Source organism: Meles meles, chromosome 1, assembly GCF_922984935.1.
Source record: "Meles meles chromosome 1, mMelMel3.1 paternal haplotype, whole genome shotgun sequence".
NCBI lineage: Eukaryota > Metazoa > Chordata > Mammalia > Carnivora > Mustelidae > Meles > Meles meles.
Genome location: NC_060066.1, coordinates 42,414,966 through 42,442,746, shown reverse-complemented (window position 1 = coordinate 42,442,746; position 27,781 = coordinate 42,414,966). Strand labels below are relative to the sequence as shown.

The 27,781-nt window shown below is 37.2% G+C and overlaps 1 protein-coding gene across 1 annotated transcript in view; it reads right to left on the bottom strand.

The window, feature by feature from the left end:
* The window catches only part of VIRMA (vir like m6A methyltransferase associated), a 60,492-nt gene extending 34,543 nt beyond the window's left edge, over nt 1-25,949 (bottom strand). Inside the window, exons 1-8 of the mRNA XM_046009372.1 lie at nt 25,715-25,949; nt 15,686-15,801; nt 11,142-11,228; nt 9,995-10,043; nt 8,327-8,495; nt 5,453-5,575; nt 4,392-4,664; nt 1,176-2,316 (exon numbers count right to left, since the gene is read on the bottom strand). Coding sequence (XP_045865328.1) covers nt 1,176-2,316; nt 4,392-4,664; nt 5,453-5,575; nt 8,327-8,495; nt 9,995-10,043; nt 11,142-11,228; nt 15,686-15,801; nt 25,715-25,777 — 2,021 coding nt within the window. The 5' untranslated portion in view covers nt 25,778-25,949. The remainder of the gene's footprint in view (nt 1-1,175; nt 2,317-4,391; nt 4,665-5,452; nt 5,576-8,326; nt 8,496-9,994; nt 10,044-11,141; nt 11,229-15,685; nt 15,802-25,714) is intronic.
* Between the last annotated feature and the right edge of the window lie 1,832 nt (nt 25,950-27,781).

Sequence of the window (27,781 nt, the reverse complement as noted above, 5' to 3'; positions counted from 1 at the left end):
TCTTCTGTTCAAAACCAAACCCCCACACTTGTACTCTTGATGCCATCTCCAACCGGACCTTGCTCTAGCATTATCATCTTTTGTTCTTGAAAGAACTCAAACTAAGGCAAGATCTAACAGTTCAGTTAAAAATAGGAATGGACAGATACAGATTTTATGAACTAGCACTCTATTTTCTGTTAATGCAGTATGCTCCAAATCAAGACAAAAATCAATCACAGAAATAAGGAATAACATATTAAAAATGCCATTTTTCCCATTAGCTAGAAAATTATTTACAGGCAAAATGCAAAAAAAAGTATCAAAAATTAAAACAAGGGCGCCTGGGTGGCTCAGTGGATTAAACCGCTGCCTTCGGCTCAGGTCATGATCTCAGGGTCCTGGGATTGAGCCCCGCATCGGGCTCTCTGCTCCGCAGGGAGCCTGCTTCCTCCTCTCTCTGCCTGCCTCTCTGCCTACTTGTGATCTCTCTCTCTGTCAAATAAATAAATAAATAAATCTTTAAAAAAAAAAATTAAAACAAAATTTAAAAATCTACTGTGGGCACTGATCTTAATAATGGCAAAACTCTATCAACAAATAGAGTTAGACAGGGGCATTTGGCTGGCTCAGTTGGTAGAGCATACGACTCTTGATCTCACAGTTGTGAGTTCAAGCCCCACAATGAGCATAGGGCCCACTTAAAACAACAACAGAGTTAGAGATCATAAATAAGTGGTAACTGAAACTTAAAGATATTTAACCAGGTCTGTAAAATTAAATTAGTAAAATATAAGTTTAACTTGCAATGTTAAGAGAGATAAAATACAAACAGGTTCACACAGAAAAACTCTCTCTTTCCTGAGCCATCTTCTTGTCCCACACCACCTTCCCAGAAACAATTCTACAGTTCCTCATTTATTCTTGCTCATAGACAAGCTTATCCAAGCACTGTTGTTGACTTTGACGATCACTATCTTTAGCTTAAGTTGCTTTTACTACTTTAAGTGCTAATAAAATATAGCTCTCCCAGAGTGGTATACTTCCCATTTCACTACAATCTATTTTGAAATACAGAATATCCTTACACAGATATGCACTGCTTACAAATTAAAAAAAAAAAAAAAAAAATCAACCATATAAAACTGCCTGCAGTAATGTGTGAAGTGTGTTTTCCCAAACCAAAAATGTCTTACCTAAAGAGAACAGGGTATGGATCATCCCTTTCTGGAGGTCCAGTAATACGCGCCATTGTTGGGAAAGACTTAACAGGTGGCTGGATCATTGTGTGAGGTGCAGTTTCCATTAAATGGAAAACTTCTTCTAGGAGATTAATAAGCTTTTCTATTTCCCCTTCACTTATATTTGAGGATTCCAAAAGATCCATATCCATTGACGCCTCTACCTCATTTTCATATTCTGGGTTTGTTCTCTCAAGTCCAGTATCTGTGTCATGATCAGGTTCACTGTGGTTAGGAACAGATGAAGTCTTCTCTGCTAAATGGTCACCAAGTCTTTTAATCTCTGACAAGATTTCATAGAAATGGCACTTCTGAAGAATAGCCGAACCAGCAGTGACAACTCTCACAGTCTGATCTAAAAGTATGAGCTCCAGGAGTTTTTGATAGCCACTTTTTTCATTCTGCCTACCTCTTAAAAAGGCTTCCATTCCTTCCGTCATACTAATGACACTGTCCAAAGCTTTAAAAGCATTTAACTTAAGGGAAGATGAGACATGATCAGCAAACAGAAGCTCAAATAATCCATTGATTACTCCTGCTTGTAGCAATCCCATGACTCCTTGAGACCCACATTCTGCTAGTGAGGACACTAATTTGGTCCCAGCTTTGAGTTGTCGGACATTTAAGGCAATGGGCTGGCGAAGAGCTACCTGTAAATTTAAAGCTTGCATGGTCCAGTCAACCAACTGGCCAAGAGAGTCTTGTTTTGTGTTTTTCAACTGCAAGTAACTTAATCCTTTTATTATTAAACTTGGAATTTCTTCTAAAGCTGTTACCCATTTTGCACCTCTATCTTCCTGATACAAATCTAACAGTTCAGTTAACTTCACTGAAGCTTCCACTGCCCCTGAATTTTCTTTATCTGGACCTTGATCTTTCATTCTACTGATTTCAATTTCAAAAGAAGTCTTGTAGGGACAGCTGAAGTATAAGAGTGGTACAAGCTCCCTGTCATATGGATCATATGTCATAGGAGGAACTGAAGCTAAGTCTTCAGGAGTGTATTCAACATCAAAATTCGGATACTTAAAGGTTTCACGTTCCAAGTCAGCAATTCCATCTTCATCACTGGAAATTTGTTCATAACCATCATCCCCTGAAAATCAGTTCAAATGATATTTAAATATTACATTACTGTTATATAATGTCAAAAATCTAATCAAAAAATATTTTATTTAGTAATATGGCAAAAATATAAAAATTAATGATTTTTCAACAAAATTAATTTCTGCCCCAATACCTTATCAACAATTATCAACATCCTGTAATTTCTAATAAAATAATGAGACACTTCATAAGCAAAGTCTTCTATCTGTTCAACTTTACAACTAACTCTGCTGCAGATATCTTTTTCTCACAGAAATAAAATTAGAAATGTCATAAAGTAACAAAAGTACCTCTCTCAAAAGGGAAGAAGTTAACCTTGCCCTCCTGAGAGTATTTTTAAGCATTTTTAACATGGAAAAAAAATTGATGGGAAAGACTATTAAATTTAACTAATAATGCCAAAACCAAACCAAGTATTTTCAATGAAAACATTTTGAGTTTTTTTTAACATTAATTTCATATTCCTGAATTTTTATTTCTCTTCATTTACCTATCACACAGTTTCTTAGGTCTGTATTTTATTTTTATGGAAAAGTTGTTCACTTAAAATGCTTGGCTGGGGGGCGCCTGGGTGGCTCAGTGGGTTAAAGCCTCTGCCTTTGGCTCAGGTCATGGTCTCAGGGTCCTGGGATCGAGCCCCGCATGGGGCTCTCTGCTCAGCAGGGAGCCTGCTTCCCTCTCTCTCTATCTCTGCCTGCCTCTCTGCCTACTTATGACCTCCGTCTGTCAAATAAATAAATAAATAATCCTTAAAAAAATTAAAAAAAAAAAAAATGCTTGGCTGGGCCAAAACAAAGCTTTCTTATCATTATACAGGTACAACTTTTTCCTCTAATTAAAAACAAAAATTAGATAGAGAGAAAACCTGGTTTCACTTTTTAACATTGTTATTGCCTGGCTGTGGGGAAACTGGCATGAGTAGTAACTGTTTATGTAAGAAAAGGAAATGTTTCTAGAGTATTCCTCCAACATCAGCCATCTTTTGACTTCTTTTGCTCAAAACAAGTTAGCCTTAGCCATATACTCATCATATCTGAAAAGATAAGGGCTTACAGAGGCCTGACTCTGGGACAGGCCAAATATCTTTTATTAAAAACTAAATTAACTAGTCTCTTTGTCTCACCTTTCTACAAAAATGATTAAGAAAACAGCCTGCCTGAAATCTAGCTACTATTTGCCAGTCAAATACAATAAATATAAAAAATATTATTTGCAAATCTGGGAATGGGAGTAGCTAAAAAAGTATTACTAACTTAACTATTCCTATTCTGTAAAGGGCCCCTGTGATACCAAAATCTACTTTCATGCAGAATCACCCTCATCTTCACTATTTTAGAAAAAAACAAGGCAGTTTCTATTAAGCTTTTCAATGGTCAAGCACCCTATAGCTATATGGGGTATGTCATTTTACATAAATGCTTTAATATTACATGCTATTTCTTAGACAAAGTAAGAGTCAATTGGCTTGAGTATCTCTCACTTTTTACTTTCAAAGGAAAAATTAAGCCTAGTCAAAGGACTGCATCATGCTGTCATACAACCTGTATAGTTGAGATTCTTTTCCCCTGAACTTCTAAAAATGTAGCATTTTGCTAAAATATCTAGGTGGCAGATATCTTTAGGAATTCCATCCAGCTTACAACACCATGCCTTACTCTGAAAACAGCCCACCAAATCTCTAATCACCAAGTATTTGCAATGTGATCTTGCTTCCTTGGCCAAAAGCTATGGTACCAAGGGGCAACAGATATTTTAGCAAGTCAAACAATCTTTCTCCCAGGAAAATGCAAATAAAACTGAGATACAGCCAGATAGTTCAGGCTAGTTGGTTAAAAAGAGGAGATTAAACCTGTGGGGTGAACAGGGAAATGAGAGTCAGCTGACAGAGAAAATAAACTGAAACATAAAACATAAATAGTCAAGTCTTGAGGCCTAGCTACATTCTATCTTTTTCATTTCTTGAAAGCCATTGATCTTTGCTCTAAATTCTCTTGCATTGCTCAAAGCTACATCAAGTTAATTCCTTGTACCTAAAACCAAAAAGTCCTAATAAATATAACCCACCTTCACCTTCTTCATCCTCTTCACCTTCTTCCTCTTCATCATCTTCTTCTTCCTCAGGGATACTGTCTACCGTATGGCGATCATCCTCATCGTCATCCTCTTCTTCCTCTATGTCCACATCATCTTCATCATCTTCTCCTTCTTCTTGCTGTTCTTCTTCTACCTCTCCTTCGTCAGAATACTGCCCTTCCTGGGGAACAGAATTCCGATCAGGAGAAATGGGTTCAAAGTAATCTTCTCTATGAGAAGCATCCTCTTCCTTATCACCAGACACTGAAAAAATGAGATTTAAGAGACAGATTGTTTTAACGGTTTAAATAACATGAGGTAGCAGACTGGATACTGCAGCCACTTAGTGACATTTTGTATGATTTAGCTCATCTATACCCTTTTAAAAAAAAATACCCTTTTTTGGGGCGCCTGGGTGGCTCAGTGGGTTAAAGCCTCTGCCTTTGGCTCAGGTCATGATCCCAGGATCCTGGGATCGAGCCCCGCATCAGGCTCTCTGCTCTGCGGGGAGCCTGTTTCCTCCTCTCTCTCTGCCTGCCTCTCTGCCTACTTGTGATCTCTGTCTGTCAAATAAATAAATAAAATCTTTAAAAAAAAAAAAATACCCTTTTAAGAAAAGTGGTAGAATTACCTCCTTCTGAAAATATTAGGAGTATGTATTGTTTAACTTTATACAGTGAGAATTAATAAAGTACACTATTTTACGTTCTAACACTAGAAACTAATCCTTTTCTTTTCAGCCATTAATTATACAGGTTATTAATTATACAGGTTATTAACTCTTCCAATACATACTGCTTATTTTTAACTGGTACTCTTCTGTATATATTACTGCAGCACTTTATTTTCAAAGCAATGTTGGTACAGGTTCAAATAAATGAACTGATTTTTAAAATAAGTTCACCTGCCAACAGAAAAACATAAGGAAATACTGCACAGGAAAAGGGTTGGGGGCATTCATTACAATTTGATTACCTATATCTAATTTTTTCCTTTAATCAAAAAGCACTACAACACTAATCAAGGTGGGGGGGCACTGATTTTGTTCATACCTGGCAAAGGTATGGGATCATCTTCATCATCATCAGGTGGAGGTGGTCCTGGAGGAGTTCTTGGTCCCCTTGGCTGTGGTCTTGGGGGGCTTCCATTAAACTGATCTTCTTTCTCCCCATCAGCTAGTTTTAGTAGAGACAGAAAAAGAATTTTCAAATTATTAAAATAAAGTGAAATGAATGTATGACAAAAAAGCTGTTAATCATTTGAATTTTTCATCTTCAGAATTTATTGATAAACTTTCCCTTCCCAACATCTAACAAATTTTACTAATTAATTTATATTACAAAAGTTAGAATTTCTGACTGCCCACATACTAAAATATACTCTTGGGCATTATCCCAGAGAAATGAAGACTTATTTTCCTCAGGAAGATGTACACAAAAAGCTGTTCATAACAGCTTTATTTGCAAAAGTCAGAAACTGGAAACTAAAGTGTCCTTCAGTTAAAAGTCCAAAGTTAAACTCTGATATATCCATACTAATGTAATACTATTCAGCAACAAAAAAGAATGAACTATTGACACACACAACAAAGTGGATGAACTCCAAAGAAATTATGCAGATTGGAAAAAGCCAATCTCAAGAAGATACCTACTGCATGCCTCCATTAATGTAATATTCATGAAATAATAAAATTACAGAGTTGGAGAATAGATTACTGCCAAAGGTTAGGGATGAGTGGCATGCAGATAGCTATTAAAGAATAACACCAGAATAATTTGATGGTACAATCAATTATCTTGATTGTAGTGGTGGTTATGAAAAGCTATACAAAACATAAAGCTGCATACAGCTACACACACACACACAATTGGTGAAATCTGAACGAGCTCTATAGAAAATTTTGTTTTGATATTGTTCTACACTTGTAAAAGATGTTATCTGTGGGGGAACCTGGGAAAAGACTCATAGGACTTCCTCATGAAGTTCTTTGCAACCTCCTATGAATCTATAATTATTTCAAAATAAAAAACTAAAAACATACTTACATTCATATACAGAAAATATATGAGAACAAGTGTCAATATTATTTTTTTTAAGATTTTATTTATTTATTTGACAGGCAGAAATCACAAGCAGGCAGAGAAGTAGGCAGAGAGAGAGGAAGGGAAGCAGGCTCCCAGCTGAGCAGAGAGCCCAACACAGGGGTCGATACCAGGACCCTGGGATCATGACCTGAGCCGAAGGCAGAGGCTTTAACCCAGTGAGCCACCCAGGCGCCCCACAAGTGTCAATTTTAAAACAAGTCAGTGCATTAAACAAAAATTCTGAGTAGCCACTATATATGTTAGGCACTATGATTAAGATGGATGTGATAAGACTAGAAACACAAACGCAAGTAAAACATATTCTCAGTCTACAAGGAGCTCAAAGTCTGGTAAAAAAAAAAAAAAAGACAAAGGAGCACAGAAAACTGAAGGCTTAAAAGAAAAATTGATAGGGCGTCTGGGTGGCTCGGTGGATTGAGAATCTGACTCTTGGTTTCCACTCAGGTCATGATCTTATGGGTCATGAGAACAAGCCCCATGTCTAAGGAAGGCTCCATGCTCAGCAGGGAGTTTGCTTGGTATTCTCTCTCTCCTCTCTCTCTGCCCCTCTCCCTACCCCACCCTCTGGCCCATGCTCTTACTCTCTTTCTCTCTAAAACAAATGCTAAGTCTTTAAAAAAAGAAAAGAGAAAGATTAACTTCAAATAGACAAGATTTAAGAAAAGAGATGAAAGGGACGCCCAGGTGGTGAAATCAGCTGAGCAACCGACTCTTAGTTTGGCTCAGGTCCTGATCTCAGGGTCACAGAATGGAGCCCTCATGGGATTCTGTGCTTGGGACAGTCTGCTAAGATTCTTTCTCCCTCTGAGACAAACCATAAGAGACTCTTAATCATAGGAAACAAATTGAGGGTTGCTAGAGGGCAGGAAGGTGGGAGGATGGGGTAACTAGGTGACAGGCATTAAGGAGGGCACGTAATGTAATGAACACTGGGTATTATATAAGTACTAATGAATCACTGACCTCTACCTCAGACACCAATAATATATGTTAATTAACTGAATTTAAATTAAAAAAAAAATTCTTTCTCCCTCTCTCTGCCCTCTCCCCTCTCTAAAATAAATAAATAAATCTTTAAGACAGAAAAGCAAGGAGAAGAAAATACAGTATGTGACTATCAGAGACAAAGAGCTCATATCGCACTATTAAATCATGCTTAAGAGGAGGTCATTTATTGGCTCATAAAATGCTCATTGTAAAGCAAAAGACTCCCCCCTAGTGACCTCAATTATAATTTCAAAAAAATGTATTCCTGAATCTCCTTATTTCAACAGCATAGGTGAATAATACTGGAATAAGGAAAAGAGATGCAGGAGTCCAGCTGCCTGCTTTATAGAAGGAAAGCCACTGAAATTTAATAAAGTTATTTTTCTTGTCTCCAATTAATGAGCAAAAGTTCTCAAAAATGGGGGAAAAATGTGCATTTAGACATCTAACCAAACCTAAAATGCACACCTAGAAAACAAAAAAATCAAGACGAGTATTCTAAGAATATATACCAAACTTACTCTCTATTCCTTAATTCCTTTGGCGATAATTTTGATATTAAACCACAAGTAACCACTGGGTTACAACTACATGTCTTAAATTTTTAAAAACGTCAGGTTAATTCAAAAAGCATTCTAGGAAACTAGATGAAGAAAATAAAATGTAACCACTTCAACATAAAAAGAAACTCCTATAGGAAAGAACCGGGAGACTGACAATGCTTTCTTCTCAAGTTTTAAGGAAGGTTCAAAGGGTGAAAGGGCTATTTGAATTACCTATTCCTACTATAAAAAACAGAAATGTCACTGACAAAGACAAATTTAAAATTCTCACCATGTTTTGGATTCCTTTTCAAATTTGGCTGTGGCTGGGGAGGAGGCGGAGGTGGTGGTGGTGGAGGTGGAGAATCTCTGTCATGACTTATCACTCTATCCACTGATCCATATATTGCCAGTGTCAGACAATTATACCAGCCTCTTAACACCAAACCATCGGTATTCACCTAATTTGTTGGAGGAAAGTATCTTTCAAGTTAATGTTTTAATATGCCAAAAGTAAACTGATCTCAAACTACTTTGTGGTTAAACTGAAGTCTTTAAAAGTATGCTGAAACTGCAAAGATCAATACTGGTGAAAATTTACGCAGAGGCATAGCTTTGATGTGGCCCTCCAGACTTGCTATACATAAACCTGTCTCAAGACTACATCTCCTCTGATACCGTATGTCAACTCTGTTCAAAAAGCATAACCAGATTCTCAATCATGAGAATAGAAATGAGAACAAAATTAAGTGGGAGTTACTGCCAATTAATAAATTAAACACCAATAGTTAAAGAAGTCATGGAGGTGCACAGAAGCACAAATTGTGCCCAGTCTGAAGAATTATAAAGTCCATAAAATTCTATAGCATTCTTTTCACATGCCCAACTTAAACACTGTACTTAAAAATTACTTCTGGGTAACCAGAAGTATTAAACAAAGTGTTTTTGCAAAGAAACTTTCTCCTAAAAAGATCAAAGACTTTATCAATGCCATCAATCCTCGATATTTTCTTTTGTTCTTCAATACTTATCTACATTAATTGCCATATTCTCACAATGACTTTGACAGGTAGCCACAGTGAGTATTATCCACAGGTAAGAAAATCAGAATGTCAGTAGAAGAAACTGAACTAGAAACCAAAGTCCCTGTTCTGAGTTCTTTCCACTCTACCATGTGGAGTAAAGATGAAGTAATAAGTAGTACTGGGGCCCCTTCTAAAGGCATAATAAGGAAGAAAGAAATTATTATTTTCCTTGCTAACTCTAGCAAACTCCAGTAAAGGAAAGCTCAGGGCCAGAAGAAAGGCTCAAAGACAATGCCCAGGGATCAACAGATTCTAAACAGAAGCCCCACTGGAAGACAAATAAAGAGATAAGGAAGATAATTTTTAGTCTAAACAGACTGCACAGGATTAAATACCACCTCCCCACCAAAAAAAAAAAAAAAAAAAAAAAAGGCCGAGTAATCCCCATATAAGATCATGATTATTTTTACATAGCTGACTGCCCATGATTTAGCTCTTCTAGATGCTTCCAGAATGGCATTTTATATATCAAGAAATAAGGCATACTTCTGATATGTAAGGAAGAGATATAAAATATGTATTTGTTAAGAAACCTAAGGCACAATGGTGTCTAATAACAATTTACCTTCCTGTTATCTTCCTAACTTGCTCACCTAAAGGAAAGAAGGGAAAGCACAAATGGTGGCCTCTTCCTGACTCACATTAGAATTAGAGGAAGAAAGAGCTTTATGGGTAGACAATAACATTACATTGTCTTTGCTCCATTTTAAAATAGCTTCTAGACACAAGAGGAATCAGACAAGAAATGATGTTATCCTGCAGCACTAGAACGAAATAGGCCAATATTCTGCATCACTGGTTCATTTAGATCAAAACTTTCAATGAAAGTGAAAACAAACAGTAGGAACAAGATGAAAACTGACTTCTGCAATTACCTTTGAGTTGGGTCTAAAGATGATAGAAGTATTCTCATCATATTCCAGGCTGCCAAAAGAGTAGGAATAAATATATAGGCTCAAACACTGAACATCACAGTTCATGAAGAAATCTTTCTAAACCTTTATGTTTTAATAAAACCAAATGCTAGATTATTGTTTTAATAAACCACAAAGTATAGGTTTAATTTATACCCCCCAAAAAGTTAATCAAGTATAAAACAAACTCCTCAGAGATTCCAATTTAACTGGTTTGGGACAGGCATAGGTATCAATACTTTTTTTTTTTTAAAGCATCCCAAGTTTAAAAGAAAAAAAAAAAAGCAACCCAGGTAATTCCAATATATAGCCAAAGTAGCCTTATAGCCTTCCAAAATTGTATAATGGGACCAAATAGAGAAAAGCACCTATTTTTACCAAGTAGGTACTGAATAAGAAAAATATTGTATAATATTAAAAATTAGCTGCTTCAGATTATCTAAGTTCCCTTTGTTTTTTTCTTTAAAAAGTTGAATTACCAATATAAGTTAATAATAACTGAGTGAAGGATCAATTAAATAACAAGTAAAATCTAAAAAAATATTAATTCCTGGAAAGGGATAGAAATTTTTCCATTTTTAAGCCACCTTTAAATTTTTTATTTTATAAATGAGTTCTAAGTAAACTCATTTAATCGTCAATTATTTTGCAGATATTAAAACAACTGGTTTTAATAATACCAAGCATGTATCAGATAATCCAACATGGGGGTTTCTGTTAACAAAATTCTCCTACTTTACAAAATATGACTGGAATTTTAAATTATGTAGCAGTGTAATGTGAAAGACACAAATTATTAGCTCTCAATGTGTTTACACAATTCTTCCAAAGAAATTTAAAAGCAATTTTTTTCCAAATTAGAAGGTTATTATCAAATCATTTAGTATGTATAAGAAATGTATATACCAATAAAAAGCAAATAAAAGATGGCTAATGTTTCATACATTTAAATTTTTATTTTGTAAAGAAACTTAGCATCTTCCTAGGAGGTTGACATTTCTTTAATAATGTCAACTGGTCAAATAAATCCTTCTCTTTTATCTAAAGAATACAAAGGTTTGCCTACTAACTCCTGCTTTTCTGGTGAGATTACCTGGTAGGTACATACCTTCCCAACCTATCGAAAACTGGGGCACTTGGTTTGCTTACATTGTTAAAGAATAAGTCTAATTGAAATGTGTGCGGAGAAGTCTCCCTGTGAATGAAACAAAGTTGAAATATCAGCCTTTGCCAATAATCAGTTCCTACATTAAAACAAAAGACAAAGTAAGTACAAATTTAAAAGCAATTCTAGAATTATATCTTATGATTTAAATAAAAATACAATTAATTATAGTATTTTCCATAATTTTATTCATATCCAATTCTCAAGTAGACAACTTCACTTTGCATATTACTGAAAGTGAAATTTTAATAATTATCTTTAGGCTGCTACTTGGACCATTCTAATACATGTAAATATTTTTTAATTTTAATGTATTATAAAGGTAAATGCTAATTAACTGTCACATCCAATTTTATAATTCTTTATAGCATGACTCCCTTCCATTAGCAAAAAGAGTCAGCAGTTAACTAACTTCAAGTTATATAATCACAATTTGATTTCAACTTAACCCACATTAATACAAGATTATAATAATTTTAGCATCAGAGCCCTAAATCGTGATTTGAAGCATAAATTCCTATTTGTATAGCAATAATTTACATAAATTTTTTTTATTCTTTTGTAGATTTATATTGTTAAGAGTAAAACCTATTTAATTTGTGTTAGAATGAAATCTTACTTCAGATATATTCCACCCGTGGCTGAAATTCCTTAGACTTAACTGAAAACCTTAATTTTTAAATACCACATACTTTGTTGCTTATTTACAAGAAATCCAAATGGTAAAAAGCATAGTGCCCAGAGTATATCAAACAGGTTCCCTCATGTACTGATAGAAGTAAAAACAGGTGCAATCGTTCTGAAAGGCAATATGGCAATAAAATTCAGGAGAATGAGAAAATGTTCACACCATCTGATCCAGAAATACTTTTTTCTAGTAAGTATTTCTATGGAAACTGTTATACAAAGATCTTTTTCAAGAGGATGCTCATAACACTCTTACTTGTAATTTGAAAAGTAAAAAACACCTAATGATCCCCACAAAGGAAACTAGCCAAATACAGTACAGTAGTACCCCATTATCCACAGGGAATATATGTTCCAAGACCCATTGGATGTCTGAAACCATGGATAGTACTGAACCCTATACATACTATGTTTTTTCATATATATGTATTTCATACTATGTTTTTTCATATTTCATATATGTATACTATGTTTATTCATATATATGTATGAAAAAACATATATATGTTTTTATATTTTACATATATATCTACAATTTATAATTAGGCACAGCAACAGATTAACAACTAATAATAAAATAGAACAATTACAATAATATACTGTAATAAGTTATATGACTGTAGTCTCTCTTGAAGTATCTTATCGTACTGAACTCACTCTTCATCTTGTGATATGAGATGACAAAATGTCTATGTGATGAGATGAAGTGAGATGAGTGACATTGGCATTGTGACTTAGCATTAGTCTACTACTGACCTTCTGACATGTGTCAGAAGGAGGATTATCTGCTTCTGGACTGCAGTTGACCACAGGTTAACTGAAACCCAGAAAGTGAAATGGTGGATAAGGGGGGACTACTGTACAGTCATTCATTAGATTATGCAATCATTAGAAACCATATTTTCAAATAATATTTAATGATGTGAAGTAGTCCTGATGTAATTGTTAAGTAAAATAAAGAAATACACAAAATAATGTACAGTTGGGTCAGAGTAGCATACTTTTACCTTACCCAAATTCAACTATATATATGTTCAACATCTCTAGCCTTTCCGTCATTTCCTTCTTCAAACTAGACCCTGGCCTTCAATACCTCAAGGACAGGAAAACAGGCTCAAATGCAAATTCTTTACTTCTGAATCCCCAAAGACTCAGGTGCTAGTGACTAAAAGGTGATTTAAAGAATCAATGGTGGGATGCCTGGGTGGCTCAGTCAGTTAATTGTCTGCTTTTGGCTCAGGACATGATCCTAGGATCTTGGGATCGAGTTCCACATCAAGGAGCTTGCTTCTCCCTCTGCCTGCCTCTCTCCCTGCTTCTGTGCATGTGCTTGCACTCTCTCTCCCTCTAACAAATAAATAAATAAAAATATTTTTTAAAAATAAAAATAAAATAAAATAGTCAATGGTAATTTGACTGCACTAGACTTCCATCTTAAAACTTGTTGACTCTAAAACCTAACCTCACGTAAGATACCACATTTACAAAAAGTAACAACAAAATAAACAAACACACACATATACATTAAATAACACAATGCATCAAATGTAATGATTTTTTCAGGATGGAAGAATTAAAGGGATTTTAATTTTACCCACACATTTCTGAGTTTTATAATAAGAAAAAAAACTACTGTAAAGTATACTGTGCAAATATCACTTGATCTCTAACATTACTTCCTAACATCTTACATTTGCATGACTATATTAGTACTTCATTTTATTGTTCTATAACACTGTAACACATTAATCAGGTATAAAGTTGTTCCTGATAATTTCACATCTGGAATTATTAAAACATGAACTGCCATTCACCCCCAGCTAAGAAACAGAAGAGAAATAAGAGAACGGAATATGTAACAATACTCTTACCAACTGCAGCCAATGACAGAGATCCATTTTGCCTGCTGTGCTAGTCAGTGTCCAAGATAGTCCCCAAAGACCCCTCATTTCTGGTATTCACACCTTTGTGTAGTTCCCTCCCAAACTGTACTAGCAGAATATGTAATCAACAGAATATGGTAAAAATGACAGTATGCCATTTCTGATATTAAGTTAGAAGCATGCTCACTGGGCGCCTGGGTGGCTCAGTGGGTTAAGCCACTGCCTTCGGCTCAGGTCATGATCTCAGGGTCCTGGGATCAAGTCCCGCATCGGGCTCTCCGCTCAGCAGCGAGCCTGCTTCCTTCTCTCTCTCTCTGCCTGCCTCTCTGTCTACTTGTGATCTCTCTCTGTCAAATAAATAAATAAATAAATCTTTAAAAAAAAAAAAAAAAAAAAAGAAGAAGAAGAAGAAGCATGCTCACTCTCTCTAGGATCACTGGCTCTGGAAGAATCCATGTTGTGACATGAGCAGCACCATGGAGAAAATCTCCTGACAAGGAAATGACGTCTCTTGACAATAGCCACGAGTGAGCTTTTAAGCAAATTCTCCAGCCCCAGTCAATCTTCTGAGACTGCAGCCCGGGCTATATCTTGACTATAACATCATCAGAGAACCTGAGCCAACTAATCCACTTCTGGTTTCCTGACCCTCAGAAATAGTGTGAAATAATAAATGTTTACTGTTTTATGCTGCTAATTTTACTGTAATCTGTTATGTAGCAATAGATAACTAACAAAACTTCCTTGACCAAAGGCAGTACAATCAGAGAAGACTGTTAGATACACTGTCATTCTCCCATCTTTCCCATTCTATGCACATCTCCTTTAAAGGAAAAAATAGGAAGAAATTATAGGAAAACGTAAGTTTTAATTTCTTTAACCATGGAAAAAAGATGTAAAGTAAATGATGATTTCTCATTATAAACATTAAATATTCTTACTGTTTTGCATTTGTTTACTTTTGAATGACCTGAAAACCTCTGCAGATTCTATATCTATTTCTATAAAAGGCCAACTACATTTCATAACTATGAAGAAATGAGCCCTTATCTTTGAATCTGTACCATAAGACTCCTAAGTAGCTGGTTTAACTCTTACAAGTTAGCAAAAATCAAGCTATCACAGCATGCACATAATGAAATGTGGTATTGAGACTATAGCTAAAAACTCACATAAATAAATGTATTATATATATTCATGCTTCCACAACCAAAATTTGGCTTATACTTCCAATTATGTAATTAAAGTAAGATGATAATGATTATTCATGTTACAACAAAGATCAAATTCCTGTTTTAGGTCAGCTGTTAAAGTTATCAACAACACATCAGGGACCATGTCTTACATTTTGCTTATTCCCACAGAGCCTAAGAAAGAGAAAGCGTCAAACAACTACTTGCTAATTACAACTAAAGGATAATGTGAATCTAAAATTTATAGAAAGACATATGTATCAGGCTAAGAAGATCACCATTAAGTCATGAAAACTGATATTATAAAATAATATAAAAGATATATTTCTAAATATTCAGACTAATTCTTATTTATCTTCAAGGAAAAAAAACAGTTAAAAATAATTCATCTTAAAAAAAAAAAAACCTTCATCTACCAGATTGTGCCACCCTAGAATATTTTACAAAATAGAAACTTATTTTACCAATTAAAAAATGAATGAAGAAAAAAATTTCACTAGTACTTAGACCAAAAAAATTGCTCTTTTCAAATTTATGATACATGGATTATACAGAAAGCCTATAGTCAATTATAATGCAACATAACATAACTATAACTGAATAAGGTTTTAGAGTTTTTTGGGTTTTTTCTTACTTCCAAAAGATTACCTTAAATTTTTATATTTAAGAATATGTCTAAGACAATCTTTAGTCACAAACACTTTTAAAAAGAAAGTTGACTTACCCATATGCTCTATTATCTGGCAGGCTGCTATGGGCTCTTACTCCTGGGGGTATGACTCGGACTTCATTGATATAAACCACACATGGAAAACGAACTACATCTATATGAGAACTTTGCTTTTTAAAAAAAAAAAAGGGAAGGAGAAGGACATACTGTAAGCAAAACACTTTTGTCTATTCAAAATTTATTCATCTTCAATTTGTTTCTTTCAGAATGTCACAAATATTCTTAAACTTCATCTCATTCAAACAGTGCTATTACATTATTTATGATATTGTAGAAATCACTGTTTTGAAAATAGCTGATGATAAAATTTACGTAGTTAAATCCCTCCATGTGTGTATTAACATTTTCTGCAGCATATCTGCCTCTCTGCTGATGTTCTGCTTGGGCCAATACAGACCCACAATCCCTTACTGTGAAAGATGCCTTTCACAATCCTGACTTACTGGGTTTTTAGAAAGGTAATATAATACAAATATGGCACAGTACTTAACACCTGCTGCTTCTGGTTCTTTAACTACATGTATAAACATTCACACTAAAGACTATAACTATTACATCAGTTCAAATCTGATACCATGGCCAAATGAATTCAGGGTAGATTTTTCTGCCACTTTTGAATTTCTAAATTATAGAGAAGAGACTGTGAATATATGCTTAAATTAGTTTAATTTAAACTTAAATACCCCTAGTATCAAGAGATCAAAAGGAGTAATTTAGGCACTTAACAGTTGAGCTAAACCCTTCCTGAAATTTGAAAAAGAATCCACAAACTGTTTATCACAATAAAGAAATGGACAGCATAAAACGTATTTAGCATACATTTATTTCTATGTATTATTTGACACAGTATCAGACAAAGATAGCTTTTGTGACCAGTAATTTTTTAATTTTTTTCTTTTTTAAGATTTTTAAAATTTATTTTACAGAGAGAGATCACAAGTAGGCAGAGAGGCAGGCAGAGAGAGAGTGGGAAGCAGGCTTCCCACCAAGCAGAGAGCCCAATGTGGGGTTTGATCCCAGGATGCTGAGATCATGACCTGAGCCAAAAGCAGAGGCTTAACCTGCTTTTGACAGGTTAAGCCTCAGGTTAACACTGAGCCACCCAAGTGCCCCTGTGACCAATAACTTAAAAAGGAATTTGTCACACTGATTTCAGACTGTCTTACATCAACTTTTCCTAGCAGTTCAGCTGACTATGATTACTTAGAGATCAAAATTCATGAGAAGAATGGTTCATGTTATTTGTAACCAGAAAGACTGAATCCTGAGTCTCTCTTAAAGCTGCACAGAATATCATGCATATCAACGAACCAAAAGACTATCCACATTAGTTCTCCCTAAAATGTGAGAGAAGATGAATTCCCAATCTTGCATTTTTAAACTCAGAGATTCATAATTAAATATATAGGCACAGAAATCTTAATATAATGCTTACTATTCAAATGTATTTAAAAACTCTCAAAGATGTAAAACAAACAGGATGAATGCAAAATGAAGCTGACTGCTATCTTCCAGTACCCACTTCCCTCTTCTACTAACGAAGCCCAAACTGGGCACAAGTTAACTAAAGACCGGATTTCACAGACTCCAGAAGCCACTGTGAATTTGTGATCACTAAATTCTGATAAATGGAAAATGAAGAAACAAATAATAGAATAATAAATTCTGACTGATGGGACAAAAATGGAAATGATACAGGCAATTCTGAATCATGTCCTTAAAAGGAAGGTTTAGAGTTCAAAAACTCCTACCTCTTGTTCCAAAATTCTGCTGCCTTTCTAGAACACTGATGGTATGGAAAAGCTACCTTGGACAATACAGGCAATACTCTAAGGATGGCAGAGGAACAGTATAGAAGGAACCTGTGGAGCTGTCACATTAGCCATAGGATACTTACAATCAGCTTGAGAGAAAATCCCATTTTATCAAATCCACTGTTATTTTGACTTTTATGATAGCAGCTGAACTTGTACCCTAATTATTACAAATATACTGTAGATATTCCACAGATACTATAATAGATTTACATAAAAGAAATGAGCATTTTGTCTCAACCTTTGGTGCCATGATTCCTTCCTGTAAGCAGCTTCTTTTATTTTTTTTTTAAAGATTTTATTTGCTTGAGAGAGAGGGGTGTGTCCACAAGTGAGGGAAGGACCAGAGGAGAGGGAGAATCTTAGACTCCATGCTAAGCGCAGAGCTATTTGAGGGATGGATTTCACCACACTGTGATCATGACCTGAGCTGAAACGAGAGTTGGATGCTTAACCAACTGAGCCACCCAGGCGCCCCTGTAAGAAACTTCTCTACTTATAAATGGTACAATATAGAAGCTCCTTTGTTTACATGTTATAAATTCTCATTAATATGTACAAAGGAGGGGCGCTTGAGTGGCTCAGTTGGTTAAATGGTTGCCTTCCGTGCTCCAGTAATGATCCCAGGGTCCTGGGATCTAGTGCCACGTCAGACTCTTTGCTCAGCAGAGAGCCTGCTTCTCCCTTAGCCTGCTGCTCCCCCTGCTTGAGCACTCTCTCACTCACATTCTCTCTCTGACAAATAAATAAAATTTTTAAAAAATATATACATACAAAGGAAACTTAGAACAAAGTTCATTAATTGTACCCTCCTCTACCCTGCCCTATACTGATTAATTAAAGGTATCAGTAGTTAAGGTGTAATTGCTGTGGACCTAAAAAAAAAAAACTTCAGGTTTTATGAACAGCTTTTCAAAATCTATTTTGTTTTTAAGTAGAAGAGCTTCTGCATAAGTTGCTACCCCTTTTATTCAGTATTTATTTCTAAACATTTATTAAATGTCTATTATGGGGGCGCCTGGGTGGCTCAGTGGGTTAGACCTCTGCCTTCGGCTCAGGCCATGATCTCAGGGTCCTGGGATCGAGTCCCGCGTCAGGCTCTCTGCTCAGCAGGGAGCCTGCTTCCTCCTCTCTCTTTCTGCCTGCCTCTCTGCCTATTTGTGATCTCTCTCTGTCAAATACATACATACATACATACATACATACATACATACATACATACATAAATGTATGTCTATTATGTTCCAAGGAATACCAGGTCCCAAGGACACCAAGATAAAGACCATCTATTGTGGCAGACATATTATTGCTATGATACAGACTCACACAGGATACTGTGCAAAGTCAAAGGGATACTTACCTAACTCAAGTTGTGGGCAAAAATTTGTGGGGAGGAAAAGAAAAGTATCAGGAAATATTTCCCAAAAGAAGTAGCACCTGAGCTAAGTAAATCTTAAAGGAAAACAAGAATGAGTGGAAAAGAAGGAGGGAACAACTTTCCAAGCAAGGGGAGATGCATGCAGGTAAGGAATGCAAACAAGAACTTGGAAGGTTTAAGAAACTGTAAGTAGGGGCGCCTGGGTGGCTCAGTGGGTTAAAGCCGCTGCCTTCGGCTCAGGTCATGATCCCAGGGTCCTGGGATCGAGCCCCGCATCGGGTCTCTGCTCTGTGGGGAGCCTGCTTCCTCCTCTCTCTCTGCCTGCCTCTCTGCCTACTTGTGATCTCTATCTGTCAAATAAATAAATAAAAAATATTTTTTAAAAAAATTTCTTTAAAAAAAAAAAAAGAAACTGTAAGTCAAGTTCACCATGGCAGGGCAAAATGGAGGGGAAAGAGGAGGGCAGAGTAGCTAAAACAATCAATAACATTACAAGAAATAAATTTTCTTTAAGATTTTATTTATTTAGGGGCATCTGGGTGGCTCAGTGGGTTAAGCCTCTGCCTTCGACTCAGGTCGTGGTCTCAGGGTCCAGGGATCGAGCCCTACATCAGGCTCTCTGCTCAGCAGGGAGCCTGTTCCCCCCCCACCCCCAACTCTCTGCCTCCTTGTGATCTCTCTCTCTCTGTCAAATAAATAAATAAAATCTTAAAAAAAAAAAAAAGATTTTAGGGGCACCTGGGTGGCTCAATGGGGTAAAGCCTCTGCCTTCAGCTCAGGTCGTGCTCTCAGGGTCCTGAGATCGAGTCCCGCATCAGGCTCTCTGCTCAGCAGGGAACCTGCCTCCTCCTCTCTCTCTGCCTGCCTCTCTGCCTACTTGTGATCTCTGTCTGTCAAATAAATTAAAAAAAAAAAAAGATTTTATTTATTTGACAAAGAGAGAAGAGCACAAGCCAAGGTGGGGGTGGAGCAGCAGGCACCTCCCCCTCCACTCATCCTCTCTCAAATAAATGAAATCTTTTTTAAAAAATCTGTGTATTTCTCTCCATTACTGCTGTCACTTCTCGAGTTCTAGACACTATTTACACTAATCTCGATTACAGCAATAGGATCCTAACCAGTTTTGTGCTTCTTTCTTGCCCCCTTCCAACCCATTCCCCTCTTGCAGTATGGTCCTTCTAGAAGGTGAATTTATCACTCCCCTGTTCCTTAATGTCCCCAGGCCAAATTTCTTGTCTAATATACAAGTACAGGGGCGCCTGGGTGGCTCAGTTGGTTGGGCGACTGCCTTCAGATCACGTCATGATCCCGGAGGCACAGATCGAGTCCCACAACGGACCCCAGCTTCATGGGGAGTCTGCTTCTCCCTCTGACCTCCCCTGTCATGCTCTCTTTCTCTCGCTCTCAAATTTTAAAAAATCTTTAAAACATATATATACACATATGTATGTATATATATACACACACACATATGTATATATGTATACACACACAAAGTATAGTCCCTTCTTATCACTCCAAATTTATAGCTCCAACATACCATGCTCTTTCTCATCTTCATGCCTCACTCATGCTAATATCTCTGCTCCCACACTCCTCTGTCCCATCTCCTTTTAGAGATCAACTTTCTCTTGAAAGCTGTGCCTGAGCAAGTCTAAATAGGTGCCTCTCCTTGTGACTCAAAAGCCTCCTATCAAACTAAATTGCAATTGCTTCTTTTCTCTCCCCCAATAGAGTGGTATTTCAAGAAGACAAGAATGAAGTCTCGGTTTACTGTTACATTCATAGTGCCTAGCATATTCATTTAATGCATAACTTTTTAAAAAAATTTTTATTTGACAGAGATCACAAGTAGGCAGAGGCAGGTGGTAGGGGCCACGGGAAGTAGGCTCCCTGCTGAGCAAAGAGCCTGATGTGGGGCTCGACCCTGAGATCATGACCTGAGCCGAAGGCAGAGGTTTAACCCACTGAGCCACCCAGGTGCCCCTAATGCATGACTTTTAGTAAGTGCTTAATAAAAGCTGATTGAATTGTATTCTCAGAAAGTCAAAAAATATTACAATGAAGTAGGGGCTTAAGGTTATCTTGAGGCATATAGGATGTCTGTGCGGTTTAGTTGGTTAAGTGTCTGACTTCAGCTCAGGTCATGATCTCAGGGTTCTGGGACTGAGCGCCATATCAAGCCCCACAGCAGGTTCCCCACTCAGCAGGGAGTCTGCTTGTCCCTAATTGCCCCTCCCCCTGCTCCTGTGCACACTCTCTGTCTCAAATAAATAAAATCTTTGAAAAAAAAAAAAAAAAGATCGAGACACCTGGGTGGCTCCGTCAATTAAGCATCTGCCTCCGGCTCTGGTCAGGATCCCAGGGTCCTGGGATTAAGTCCCACATTAGGCTCCTTGCTCAGTGGGGAGCATGCTTCTCCCTCTGCCAGCCACTCCCCTTGTTTATGCGCGCGCTCTCTCTCTCTTTCTCTCTCTCGGACAAATAAAATCTTAAAAAAATAAAATTTAAATTTAAAAAAAAGATATCTAGAGGAGTACATAAACCTAGGAACACAGGTTGGCAATGGGAGATCATGAGAGATTTACAATTATGGAGGTAACAGAAATTGTGAAGAATAAATTGGTCAAATTCCAGGATTCTGAACCACATTTACCTTCAGAAAGAGTTCCTGTGTCACAGTATAGCTGTATCCCCCTCCTCACTCTTCTATCCCTGAAAATATTTTCTATTTTCTTTTTACACTCTCCTTAAAGGTAAGCTAAGGGTATCTTATCCAATCCTATCACTTCCATTATTACTTTTATCCAGATGAGTTCCAAAGTGGTTTCTTAAAGAAACTCTAAAAGTAGGACTGGGGTGACTGGGTGGCTCAGTGTGTTAAGTGTCTGACTCTTGGTATCAGCTCAGGTCATGAACTCAAAGTCATGTCAGACTCTGCACTGATTTTGGAGCCTGCTTGGGAGTCTCTCTCTCCCTCTCTCTCAAAATAAATAAATAAATAAACATTCTCTTTACCCTTTTCCCTCTGCCCTCCACCACCTGCCGTTCTCTCTCTAAAAAAAATAAATAAATAAAAGAAAGAGGGATTTTCTAGCCTCGATCACTCCTGTAAGACTATTATTTTAATCCAGCAATTCCACTCTAGAAAGTAATAATTAATGACAGATTGGAGTGCCTGGGGTGGCTCAGTCAGTGAAGTGTACAACTCTTGACCTCAGCTCAGGTCTTGATCTCAGGATCATGAGTTCAGCCCCACACTGGGCTCCACACTGGGCATACAGCCTATTTAAAAAAAAATAAAAATAGAAATAAAAAAATAAAGACATCACTGTAAAAAGTTAGAAACCTAAATGTATGAGAATATATAAATAACAGTCTTGAAGAAATATTATGCAGCCAAAAAGTGGTATTATATAGAATATCTAGGGAAAGAAACAGGATGGCTAGAGGACAATAATAAGAAAAAGACATACTTTTTACTGTATAACCTTTTGTACCTTTTGAATCTGTGCCTCATACATGTGCTACCTTGTCATAATAAAAAGATAATGTTTTAAAATAAAGTATACTTTTAAAATGTTATATAAGTGTAACTCTTGATCTATAAAGATGCATGACACATTGTTAGGTGAGAAAAGAACAGTAATACAGTATGGGTATGTTAACGTGGGTGATGGTGTATACATTTAAGTATGTATGTATCTACTAGAGGATCTGGAAAAAAAATTTAAAAAGCTGTTAATCATAGCTCGGACTAAGAAAGGTGGGATTATGAAAGCCTTTGCTTTTCTGTACTTCCTCATTTTTCTAGAACGAATTTAAAATTTACTAAAATAAGTTATTTAATTTTTAAAAAGTGACATAAAAACCACAAACACAATTGTAATTCATTTAGAAATACCAAAACCTGTTTCAGTATTCCTCTTGGGAAATGTAAATAAGTATCTTTTTCACCAGGTTACAAACTCCTTTGGAAGCAAGGGCAATGGATTTTGGGAGTTTTTTGTTTTCTTCTTTGTATTGCCACTCCCAGACCTTAGCTCACCTTCAAAAGTATTTTTCGTAAGTAAATTGTTAAAACAGATTCCCAGTTTCCTACTGAACAAAGCTCTCTGGTATACTACTAAACACACCAAAAACTAAAATTATCTTGTTCCCATCACACCCAATTCCAGACATTTCTATTTCTATCAATGATCCCACCAGTTCTCTAGTCTCTATAACTAGGACTCTATCATTTTTAGCTACTCTTCTCCCTCACACAATCAGTTGCCATGCTATCAATTCTATATCCAAAATTTATCTTGTGTCTAACCCCTCCTACTTAGTCCCACTGAGACACAGTATGGCACTGCTTTAGAGCCAGGAAATAGGCACTGAAATGCCTTAATCCAGCTACACCACTTTAGGACAGTCACCTAACCTCTCACATAAAGTCTTCTTATCTATAAATAGAGGATAAGAATCTTTCAAAATTGTTGAAAAGTAATTAGAGAAAATATAACTAAACTACCAAAGCACTGCGTCTTGAACATAATAAACATTCAATAAATGCTGGCAATGATTACTGCCTACCTGCTAACCTAGAACTTTCACTACATCTCACTTTTTTCTTCTTGATTTGCTACCTCTAATTTTTCTGAAACATTTTAGGTATTACTGATCAATAAATCAATTTAATGTATTTTACTAGTCAATTAATTTGCCTGCTCAAAAACTACCTATTTCCTACAAAACAAAGTCCGTACTCCTTTGCTGAGCATTCAAGGAATTCCATGATCTGGCTTCAAACTGCCCTTCAGCTATCACTTCATACTAGGACTTTTGGCATTCTCTAAAGAGGACCGACTACTCCAGGAGAATAAATGCCCTGCTTTCTTATCTACAATTGTGGAACATTTCCTCTTCCACAAAGGACCAAGTTCACAGCCTTGATGAAGTCTTACCTGATATTCTCAAATCAAGAGTGATTTCTCCCTCCCCTGAAATCACATAGCCTTTAGTGGTAGCACCTAAGGAAGCTAAAGAAATATTGACTTGGGTCCTAATACGTCAGACACAAATCAGCACTTTGGAATAAGGGCGCCTGGCTGGCTCAGCCGGTAGAGAATTCAACTCTTGATCTCAGCCCCACATTGGGTGCACAGCTAGCTTACTTTTAAAACGAAAGAGAGAGGGAGAGAAAGATGATAAAACCCAAGGAATTCCCACCGCTTCTTTATGTACTTACCGGATTCTAACTTGAACCATAATTTTGTGGATCTAACCTCCAATACTTAGTTATAAACTCCCTGGGAACAAACAATTCAATGTTCCATATCCCCCACATACCCTTAGCCTTCCTTCAAGACTCAGTTCAAATGTGATCTCTACTAAGCCTTCCTCAAACACTGCCCACACTGGTCCTATCCTCTCCTGGTTCTCAATGTTTGTCTAAGAATGAATGAAGAAACACTAGATTCTTAATTTTATAAGTGAATGCTTTTTTATAAAGTATTTTATAAGTGAATGCTGATTTTTATAAGTGAACTTTTTTTTATTTTTATAAGTGAATGAATGCTGATGAATGAAATTTTGTAAGTGAATGAATGCTGATTTTCCCAAACAAGAATGCCACTAACTTATAATATGCTTCCTTCATTTTTAATAGTTCTCTTTTACTATACACATGACAGGTTTGTTCTGATCCAACTACTAACTCCACGAGTTTTCTAAAGCCTAGCTGGAAGTACAGCTGGAAGAGAGTATGGTCGTTGAACAAGCACAACGAACTGAACCACAAGAAATGAGACCACAAATTCATTCACTGTTTTTAAGACACGCTTAAGTTTCCAACGTCTTGATTGTTACACACCTATAAACCATTCGCTGAAAACAATTAGAAGACCAAAGTTGTCAACTTTTTATTTTGCCAAACAAAGCATGAAGATAACAACCACTACTCACTATCATCATTCTCTCCGAGGAAAGGAGAGTTCTCTAAGTCTACACTGAAAGAGAAAAGTGAGTTCTGGGTGGTTTTATTCTCTCTACGGACTTCGTTAATGTTCATTGTTGCCAGCTTTCGGGAACCTTTAGTTAACCAGCTTTATTCAATTTCATTATCACAGGGACAGTCATGCGTTCAAGGGAGCTCAAGTTATTACAGAACGATTACTCCGCAAGACCCCCCCCACCCTCGCCGCTCACGAACGACAATGCTACTATGCTGTACAGTTTGACTACAGTTCTCTCAGTTCTCTCTTCGCAAGTTCTCTCCACGTAGAGGACGTTCCGTGTAAGTAATCCATGCCTTACTGCGCGAAATCTTTCCAAGAGCTAAGTCTTAAAGTTTCAGGGCCAACTGGAGAACGCCGCAATCGTAAACCGAGTGAGTGTCACATCTGGGCAACACAACTCCTGCAAGGAAGGAGACCTAGGAGGACGGATTTAGGAACCAAGAAGCCTGCGTGACCTGCTCAGTCACCTGTACTGTCAAACTCAAGCTGTCCGAGACCCCTCCCAAACAGCACCTGAGATAAATCTGAGAACCATGACCCTTCTCAACACCCAAAGCTGACAGGAACAACAGCACAACAAAGAAGCAAGGCAAGCTGAGCGGCCGACTCGACCACAGACAAGGGGAACTAACGGAAAGCAGGGAAACGAGGGGGCTACCGCCGCCCTCCCTCAGACGTGGTTGCCCACACCCAAACTGGGGGGAGGGGGCTGGCATGTGAGGAGTTAAAGCGGCAATCGGCAGGAGGAAAAGTCGAGGCACGCCTAATGACCTTTTGTAAGGGTCCTCAAGTCGAGAAGCAGAATCGGAATCAAGTCGCAAAGCCTTACCTCAGCGCTAGGGTGTTTAAAAGTATCTAAAAATAGCAGCTCCATCGCCGAGTCTACCGCCATGTTTGCCGCGGGCGGGGGACAGGGGGAGGACTTCCGGGGCAGCGCTCCAACCTCGGCGACAGCGGCTCAGGAGAGGGAGAGACCGCAGCACTTCCGGTGACCGGAGCTCTGGCGCCGCTAGCCTGGGCCTATCCCGAACAGTGGTGCTGCTGGAAGTCTCCGTCCCCGCCTTCTCCAGCGCGGCGGAGGGCGCCCTCGGAGCACAGAGCGGGGCGGGGGAGAAAAAAGGAGGGGACTACGGCGTCGCCAGTGGTCCAAACCCTGTTCTACAGCGTTTCAGAGCCACGACGGCCTCGGGGTGGGGAGGTGTCGAGCAGTCTTGGGGAGGGTGGAGGAGAGGTAGGGAACGCCGCCAACTCTGGACAGCCGGCCGAGTGCAATCTACTTTCCAAGCCAGCAGCCTTTCCAGAGCGGACAGGAAAAAGGTTCAATACGGGAGGCTGAATTTAGATTTTTTTTAAGAAAGAAAAGAAACTGTTGTCTCAAAACGGAGAGATTTTGTTTTTGTTTTCTCATCTGCAAGTGGGAATAATAATGCCTAACCCACTGACTTATTGTGAGAACTAATTGAAATAAAATTGGAGAATTCGTATAACGTGAGATGCCATGAACTCAGAAATACAGAGTGAAAAGTCTCACTGCCTCCGTGTTGATGAGCACTGAAGCAACAAGAACTATTTTGTAGTCTAAACCGACTCAAGTGCTTGGGAGAGCGATTAGAAATTATTTAATAAAATTACATGTGCCTACCCCGCTTTTAGGATAAGTCTCCCATATGGACCGCAAGAAATGCCTGGGCATACGATAATGCTAATGATAAAACTTAATAGTTGCAAAAAATCTGTTCATTGACATTAACAAGAATAAATAAATTGTGGTATATGTATGCGATGTAATAGAATATAGCATGTAGAAAAGAATGTACTCCATATCTACTAACGGGGATAATATGGATAAACACGGGAAAAACAGGGCTCAGCGAACAGGTTGAAGAATATGTAGTGTAAAATACCATTTATATAGTTCAAAACATGCAAAATAATACAACTGGGGGGGATGTATATAAATTATAAAATTACAAAATGCGTTGGAATGATAAACACAAATTTAAAGACAGTGGGAGACGAGCGAGATGAAATCAAGAAGTGTACAGGGCCTTCAAATGCTGTTTGATTATGTTTCATTCTTTAGGTTGGTGATGGTTTCACGGGCATGCCTCACATTATTGTTTGAGCCTTTTGGTATGCCGAAAATATTTAATAATAATTTTTTTTTAAAGTAAATCTTCATCCGTCCCCTTCCTCAGCATGTTTCCTTCATTAGCTAACGGTTCATATCTTTTACTATTCGCTTTCTCATAGAACTAGTTCTTGCTTTCATATTTATTATTCTCAGCGTTCTTCTATTTTCATTTTTTAAGATTTATTTATTTGGGGGGAGGGACAGATGGAGAGAAAGAATCTGAAGCAGGCTCCACACCCAGCGAAGCTGGAGCGCAAGGTGGGACTCAATCTCACAACCCCAAGATTATGACCTGAGCCAAAATCAAGACTTGGAAACTTAACAGACTGAGACACCCGGTCACCCCATGAATAGACTATAGGTTGTTTTAGAGACTTAGGGTTGTTTTCATTTTACAGGAAATTGAGCAGCTAATACCGGAGTTCCCATATATTCCTCTTCCCCACTGTTCAAAGATTCCCTAATTATTAATATCTTGCTTTACTGTAGTACATTTATTACAGTCAAACCAGTATTGGTACATTATTATTAGCTGAAGTCCATAATTTACATTAGGGGCCCTTTGTTTTGTGTTGTACATATATGTATGTGTATTTTAATGTGTATTTTAAGATTTTATGTATTTTAATTTTAAGATTATCTCTGGAAGAATTATATAAGAAACTGGTAATAGTTGTTGCCTCCAGGGAGGGGGAACTTGATGGCTAAAGTATAGAAATAGAGGTAATCTATCTCCATGTACATGTATTACCTATTAGCAAA